The 8,723-nt window shown below is 38.9% G+C and overlaps 1 protein-coding gene across 1 annotated transcript; it reads left to right on the plus strand.

Annotated features, from left to right (window-relative positions):
* On the plus strand, positions 1-8,035 carry LOC130881148 (C-type lectin domain family 2 member H-like). Its single transcript, XM_057780468.1, has 5 exons — positions 1-88; positions 3,308-3,430; positions 6,068-6,252; positions 6,809-6,915; positions 7,921-8,035. Exons 1-5 carry the CDS (start codon positions 1-3, stop codon positions 8,033-8,035), a joined length of 618 nt encoding a protein of 205 aa, XP_057636451.1.
* The last annotated feature ends 688 nt before the right edge of the window (positions 8,036-8,723 follow it).

Raw genomic sequence — 8,723 nt, forward strand, 5'->3', positions numbered from 1 at the left:
ATGCATCCTGCAGTGACTCAAAGTGCTTCCATGAGCATGCTAGAGACAGAACCCACTAGGACAGATCTCCAACAGGAAGGAGAAATTGGTATGTATTTGATGCAATAAGAATCTAAATAAAAGAGGATAAAACAGCTTCACCAGGGTCTCACAGAGAAATAGAGACTCCTGTCTAGCAGCCTGTCACTCTGGGTCTCTGGAGAAGTAGAGATGCTTAGAAGTTTAGTTACTCTATCTGAGTATATAATACTCACCTATTTCTGAGCAAGAGAAATAATCAAGAAATCAATTAATAAGAGCCTTAAGCATACTTTTTGTTCAGTTTGATTTTTAGGTTTTGTTTGATTGTTTTGTTTGTTTTTGGTGTGTATGCATGTGTGCCTGCATGTACGCCTATGGGCATGACCAATTATGTATACATGTCTGTCTGCCTGCATGCCTGCATGCATGCATGTATGAGTGCCTGCCTACCTGCCTACCTACCCAAGCGCCCATGTGTGCGTGTGTGTGTGTGTGTGTGTGTGTACTTGTGTGTGTATTTATCCTTGGCTTTCTAGTCTACTATGTCTGGTAATTTGAACTCTGGTGAGTTAAGAAAGTTGCTGTAGACCATGCTCCTTATGTCTCAGAGTGAAGGAAACTCTAACAGCACAGGTTTCAACATGCACAGCTAAGGAAGTTCCCTCTGGGCTGGGGCCTAGGGTTTGCAGATCCAGTGTGATTCAAAGGAAATCTGGAAGGCACAGCAGAGGTTGAACCCCTTACTCAAGCAAATCTTCTGGTATTTCTGGTTCATGGAAATTTATGGAAATGGAGAATCCTATGGAATTTTTGCTAAACTGTCTTCTGTATTTGGAAACTAATTGTTTCATTCTTTTATTTTTCTTCCTTTTATCCCTCTTCCTTACTTTAAATTTTGTTTGCTTATTTGTTTGTTTTAATGAAAGAATATGGACTTTCTGGAAAACAGTGTTCATAATTACGAAAAAAAATACTCAGGTCATGAGGAATGTAGATATTTTTCAGCTTAGTCAAATAGTCCCATATATGAAACCATTTTCAATCTCCAAATAAAATCACATTCTTGCCCATAATTCTATGAGAAAAGGTAGCTAAGACACATAATTTAATATTGGGGTCGAGTGGGATGTGTGATATTTCCTATAATAAATATTTAGCATTTAGTTTCATAAAATAAGAAGAATTAAAGAAAGGAAACAATAACAGTCACATGTTCAAGTAAATAAATAAACAATTTTCAGAAGTGAAACATCCAAATGGATTTGGGGGACCATTTTAAGGAAAAGTTGCATACTAATATATTGAAAAGGAAAGACATTGTAGAAATATTGATGCACTGAATTCAAGGAATATCTTTGTTTAATTTACAACTGGAAAGAAAAAGGGTTGAAAAGGTTCTATGGAGCCAAAATCCAAAGAACACTATATAAACTGTCCCAGAGTCTTCGGAGAGACCAACATTTAGCAAACAGTTCTTCAGAAAAAGAGTGAAAAGGTGCAGCTTTGATGGACCTAAAGTTAGTGAATCACAACACGGAGAAGCTCAGGTCTGATTTAGAACTCAGAAAAGCCAGCGAGCTTCACGGACTGCTTGGCTGTAGCTCCACAGGTGACCACACAGAGTGGAGTTCCAGGGAAGAAAAATCACATTTTCTCAGTAGAGAATACTTTTTCTGCCACCTCTTTTACATGGCTTTTGGTGAATCAGCCTTACTGAGGGGTGGTCTCTTGTCCATGTGATTGACTGAGCAGGACTAACTCTTATGACAGGATACAATGGTGCCTCATGTCATCCCAGGACAAGAAGCAGATTCTGTTCATCTAAGAGGAGGAAATAGACTTCAGGGGGGCACTGATATTTCCAATGGCCTCAAAGACTACTGTAGCATTGCCTGCTCAAGATTCTCCAAGATGATTTACATTATGGGCTAACCCTGAGGAACTGATATGGTGTGTTTCTGCTAGGAAGATCTAGGGATCCATTTCTAAAGCTGCTCAGCAGATGAGCTTAGTGTCAGTTACAGCCTCATGCACAGCATCCACACAGGGAGCTCTCTTAGAAGAAAGGAAACAGAGACTCAGCCATTTCTGAACTCTGACCTGGAGATAACCAAAGACGTTTCCTATTTCAAAGAGAATTGGAACAGCTCACCACTGGGACCTCTGCTTCTAAATCTGTTTGGCCCATTTCTGTCTCCTATCCTGAACTAATCAATCATTCAATCCTTTGTCTGTTTCCTAAGTATACACTGAGACTCTGTTATCTTGGAGTTTTAAAAAAAATGAACATAATGTGATGGTTAAAGTCAACTAGGGGTTTTTGTTTGTTTGTTTGTTTTTTTTGGTTTTGGTTTTGTATTGTTTCTCTGTATAGCCCTTGCTGTCCTGGAATTCTCTTTGTAGACCATGCTGGCTTTGAACTCAAAGAGATCCACATGCCTCTGACTCCCCAGTGCTGGGATCACATAAGAAAAATTCCATTTCCCCTTCATCCAAGTCTTCTGTAGACGAGGACATCATTTATGAACCAAGACCTTCTGTGAAGTGCTGTAAGAAATCCTATAGCCAATGGCCCTTAAGTTACCCACCCAAGAGGTGTGGCCTTTTTTTACTACTTATGCAAAAGTAAAGCATGCATCTGTTCTCTTGTCGCAGCTGCAGGATGGGGTTTCTGTTCTCTTTTCTAGCAGAGGATTCTGATTCATAAGTGATGGAGGAGGGTCTATGTATTACTTTCATTGGTTAATAAAGGAACTGCTTTGGCCTTCATAGGACAGATAATTAGGTAGGAAGAGTAGACAGAACAGAATGCTGGGAGAAAGAAACTGAGTCAGTCAGTCGCCATGATTCTCTGACCCCAGACGGATGTAGGCTAGAATCCTTCCTGGTAAGCTGCCACCTTGTGGTGCTACACAGATTATTAGAAATGGGTTAGTCAAGATGTGAGAATTAGCCAGTAAGAGGCTAGAGCTAACGGGCCAAGCAGTGTTTAAAAGAATACAGTTTCCGTGTAATTATTTCGGGTAAAGCTAGCAGGTGGCTGGGAACTGAGCGACGGGAAGCAGCCCACCTTTCCTCCTTACTACACATAAGTCTACCCCTAAATAAATAACTGTCTATTATTCTCAATTCTGAGCTAATGTGGGATTTCTTTTAAGCATCCTTCATCAGTGAAGGGCATTTGCAATAGAGGAATACAAGTCAAATCTACAGATGATTCTGAGGTAAATTTACCATTTTCCCTAAAATATTCTTGAGATTGATGTTCTCATATTTATATTTTGAGATAAAGAGCTCCAAGGAAAATGTCTCAGAATGGTCTCCGCCGTGACTCCTGTAAAACTATCCTGCTGCTATGTAGTGAACATGGGTCTCACTGTGGCTGTAATTACACTTGTAGCTTTGTCAGGTAAGTGACTTATTCTGAAGCATTCTGTTCACATTCACATTGTTGGTTATACTTATAAGCTGATACTGTAAGGAAGGACTCATGCTAAGGACTCCAGAGAAAACACGCCAGAAATTCCTGTTCTGTGGGAACTTAGGGTCTAACAGGAAGATGCACCGCACAGGCTGTGGTGTGCACAGGAGGTTGGTTAGGCTCAGCATCCCTGGGAAGTGGACATTCAGTAATTCTAGAGCAGTGGTTTTATGCCTTCCTAACATTGCAAACCTTTCATATAAATACTCATTTTGTGGTGAACCCCAATCATAAAATTATTTGCATTGTTACTTTATAACTGTAACTTTGTTACCATTGTGAACTGTAATGTAAACATCTGATATTTCCAATGGCTTAGATACATGCCATGTGAGGTATCTATTCAAGGCAGAGAAGGAGAGGAAAACTAAGCAGAGATCCACAAGGAAGATGCTGTGGCTAAAAGGAAGTGAGAACAGTGAAGAGTAATATCATTGGGGAAGGTACAGGGAACCCCACGCACATGACTCCTGGTTTCAGTTGATATCTTCAACCACAATACGAAAATATTAAATAGAAAATTCCAGAACATGTGATTCCTAAGCTTTTAGCTGAAGATTGTTCTGAAGAATGTGATAAAAATCTTGAATAACTTTGCAGCCATTGCTAAAGAGTCATTTTGACCACATCAATGAATAATACACACAAGTCTAGACAGGACAAATATTTGCCAACAAGTCTTGGTTAGTGTAGCCTAAACTATTACATAGCTCAGAAAATAGTCAAATAAAAAGAAGGGACAGTCATTCTCACTGCCTGTTGCATTGGTCCTTTTCTCTGAGGCCTTGGGGACCTGAGGACAGCTACAAAAATTCCCCATCACTAATGTGTGGGCAGTCATTTCTGGTATTTATGTCCTATCAGGTCACATATTTCCTGGAACTCACTAGACCTTGAAAGAGGAGTGTATTCATTCTTATCTGTTAAAGTAAGGAAAAGGCAAAGTTATAAAAGAAGAATATCTATTATTCTTCTAAAATGCCCTCTGAATATTTGCAGCCTTCAAACCTTCTTTTACATGCACACAGATACACAGACACACACACACACACAGAGAGAGGGAGGGAGCAAGACGGGGGGAAGGAGAGAGAGATGCCACATTTACATCCATGTATATGTATGTATACAATCATTTTATATAATAGACTCAGATTAAAAACATCACACAGCTCCATTAACATGGGCCCTCAAAAGCATGTTAAATTTCAAACTCAGGTATCTCACCTAACTTCTACACAGTTAGAATAGCCACACTGAAGCTGTGGAGTTTCAGTTATGGTTTTAGACTTTATATGTCAGTTTAATGAAGTACCACAGAGTTTAAACTAGAAAACCAATTCTTTTCTAAAATTTTTTTATAACTTGTATGCTCTTTGCTGCATCCTTTCCTTGCTTGTCACCTTATGTCACTCTTCATTGTTCCTTCTCTGTGTTATACTATGATCACACTCATAACTGTTCACAGTGCATCTCAGGCTGAGATTGCATGTTACAGAGAAAATGGGTCCCGTTCTTTCTAAGTTTTTGTGACTTCACTTAATATCATAATTTCCCACACACTTTTCTACAAATTCATTTTTCTTTAAGGCTAAAATATCATTCAATTTTGGATGTGTTCCACATTATTATGTACTCATCAGTAGATGGGCATCCAGGTCAGGTCCATTTCCTTCCGTTGTAAATAGGGCAGCAAAAAACATGAAAGGCAAGATGCTCTGTAAAAGGATGTGTTTTCTCCATATATGACAAGGAGTGACATTGATAAATCAGATAGCAGGTCTATTTTTATTTTCAATGAGGAACCTCCAAATTGCATGTATCAGTTTGTATTCCCACCAGCAGTGAATAAGTGTTCCCATTTCTGCTCATGGTTCTAACATCTGTTGTCAAGTTTCTTCATGATGGTCATTCTGAGCTCCTAGAAGAGAAGCAATGTGTGTGTGTGTGTTTGTGCATTTGCATGTGTGTGTGTGTGTGTAAGTGTGTGTGTGTGTGGTACAGTTATAAGAAGGACTTGTACAAAATTTTAGTATCAAAGACCTATTTTGACCATATTTTGCAGGCTGGCATTTTTCTATAGTAAACCCAGGCAAGTGGGAAGTTCTTTTTGTATTGTCAAGAAAAAAAAGAGCATGTGAAGGAGGGTTAAGGGAAAGAAAGTTGTAAGATTCCAGGAATCAGGAACATCCTTAATTGACTGGTGGCATAGAAATTATTTCCTTTCAGGGTTTTATGTCTTTAGTCCCAGCACTCAGGAGGCACAGCCAGGAGGGTTAACTATATATTCTAGACAAGTGTGGTCTACACAGGGATATCCAAGCCAGGAAGGGGATCATAGTGAGATTCTGTATCAAAACACAAAATATGAAGAAAAAAAAATATATCATTTCTTCAGAGCCCACTGAAAGTTTCTGAATTGGGGACCTTCCTGTTAGGAGGAATCCCTCAATGATAAGTTCGGAAAGCTACTGCACAAAACACATCACACAACTGAGATTTGTATACCTAACCAAGACAGAAGACTATAAAATGTTTATTATATTTCCTGAATTGTCTACATTTCAGTGAGAAAAGATAAACTGGTCACTGAGTGCCCTGGACCTTGCTCTCCCACCTGCCCAACAGACTGGATTGGATTTGGAAGTCAATGTTTTTATTTTTCTCAAGACACAAAAAACTGGACATCCAGCCAAACCTCCTGCATAGCACTAGCAGCCAATCTAGCTCTATTTAACAGTCTGGAGGAGCTGGTAAGAAAAGACCAGGAATTGGTTTGTTGTTTGTTATGTTTAGTATGCAATTCCTTGAAATAGTGAGCATAAGTCTGAAACATGAGGAAGCATCCTACCCTAGACACTGGGGGACATAGAAGTACATTGATCTGTGCCATTTGCTGATGTTATTGATTCTTACTGAAACCCTGAAACATTTCAGAGACTTTTGATCATGTGGTGTTCATCATCAACCTGTAATGTCAATCATACAAACTATTGAGATACTTGGTGGCCATAAAACCTTCACCAAAACTGTCAAGTATTGCATACTAAAGGTGACCACTGTTAATAACTACTAGGATAAGGTTAACAAGGGTCTTTACCAGTCACAGTGGGACAGGTAATCATCCATATACTTTGGATTATAGATGGAAATGCATCCACTGAGATCTGAGAGCTATTATGGCTACAAGGTTGGTGACCCTCTGTTACACCCTGTTACCCTCCCAGAAGGAGACTGTATGGCAAAGACTCAAGGGTCATCTGAAACAGAGAGACACATTTTTTCTTTGCTTTCTGTGTTTTACGACAGAATTTCCTGAAGAGATACAATGGGGATTCTGACCACTGGATCGGCCTTCACAGAGAGTCACCAGAGCACCCATGGATGTGGACAAACAACACTGAATATAACAACTTGTATGTTTGTAAACCACTTTTCCTTCTACTGTTTTCATGAGTTGTAATTGTGTGAGCTGTGACTATATGAGAGGAAAGCCTGAGTCTTGTGGAGCCAACTGTACTGGAAACGTAGAAAAATAAACCCTTAGGTTGAAGGAGTACCTCAGAGGTAGGGTGTATACTTATATGCAATAGTTAATCCCCAGGAAGTTCCACCTCCCTACAAATTTAATTTTTTTCTCTGTGTTTTCATTTAATGGCCATCATTTTCAAAGTATTTACTTAGTTTGATGTCCATTGAAATCTTTCACAGGATTATGGCGTCTGGGGTAGATACCGTCTGCTCAATTACCAATTGAAATTTTTTTTGATGATAAACACTGCTGTTGGCTGTTGACATAAATGCAGATGGGCAATGAGGGCTCTGAAACCCCAGAAAACCACTTCAGAACTGCTGGGTAGGACTAGTCAGACAGCTGTGTGCACAAATGCACCTGTACACAGAAACAGAGATTCCGGGGACATTGGGAACCTCCTCTAAAGTCTCATCATCAAAGAGCACTAAGACAATCCTAGATGTGGACAGAGCCATTTCAAATGGAGCCATTTTACTGAAACAGTAAGACACACCCAGTCACATCCATCTTTAAAGACCTTTCAAAAATTTACTAACTATTGGATTTTCCCCACTTTTATACTTGTGTAAAATACTCAAGACAGAATTTAAAAATTACCCTTTTGAGGCCACACAGGGCAGCAGTTCATTTTAACATGACATCAAGCACCAGTCAAATGCCTTCTAAACACTATATAGAGTCGATTTGGAGAAATGATAAAGATGTGGTGTTCAAACTGAACACCAAGGATGTAAAGAAAGTTCAGTCTAACTAGTACAGGTGATTCCTCACGGACTCTTCCATTCTCTTATTCTTATTACAAATTAGCAGTGAAGATGGATGAGATTTCGTTGCTGGATTGAATCAGTGTCAGTGTGTGCAAAATTGTGTGTGTTTGTTGTTTTAGGGTTCCTATCAGAGGAGGAGGAGAATGTGCCTACCTGAGTGACAGCGGAATCAGCTGTGGCAGGGGCTACATACACAGGAAATGGATTTGTAGCAAGCTTAAAGCTACTCTTTAAAAGGGCCATGGATTTTAAATACAGGGTAGGGGATGTGCCAGAGCATGCATGAGAAAGAGATGCTCTGTGACCTGTTATCTACAGTTGCTGTTTCATTCCTGATCTGCTAAAATCATCATCAAAATCCAATGATTTATGTGTTGACAGCAAAGATGAAATTTCACTGAGAGGATTATACATAAGGGTTCTTGGTAAAGCACTGATGGTTATAAATTAATAGGTATCTTAGTAAAACCCAAAGTATAGTCGTATGTATGCATGTATATTATTGAACTCCACTTTTATGACCAGATATGAATTTTTTTTCTTTGGTCCTTGCTTTGAATGCAGGAGACCTAAAAATGAGTGGAGACTAAATGCATGGAAATGATTCAATAATCACAAGAAATATGGTGCTTGGTCTGTGGACTCTAAGAATTTTTGTACACATGGTCAATATTATTTTATAAAATTCAATAACCAATATGATATGATATCTAGACAGTATTAAAACCAATACTGTATACCTTGTGATTAACTCATCATGGACTTAGTCAAAATGTTTTAACTTTACTCCTCTGTGTTCCTGTTTAGTTACAGTGGACTAAGAACATGATCCAAACAAATGCCCTTTAACTTTCTTAATTCAACTTTTTTGAAACTTTCCTACATGAGTATGACATTCAAAGTTCATTCTTTATTAGTTTCA

Source organism: Chionomys nivalis, chromosome 1, assembly GCF_950005125.1.
Source record: "Chionomys nivalis chromosome 1, mChiNiv1.1, whole genome shotgun sequence".
Taxonomy (NCBI): Eukaryota; Metazoa; Chordata; class Mammalia; order Rodentia; family Cricetidae; genus Chionomys; species Chionomys nivalis.

Excerpts from the sequence above, each read along its gene's own strand:
- LOC130881148 (XM_057780468.1), top strand. The coding sequence starts at position 1 with ATGCATCCTGCAGTGACTCAAAGTGCTTCCATGAGCATGCTAGAGACA. Across the intron at positions 3,431-6,067 it reads TACACTTGTAGCTTTGTCAG|TGAGAAAAGATAAACTGGTC; the intron begins GTAAGTGACTTA and ends TCTACATTTCAG. Across the intron at positions 6,916-7,920 it reads AACACTGAATATAACAACTT|GGTTCCTATCAGAGGAGGAG; the intron begins GTATGTTTGTAA and ends TTGTTGTTTTAG.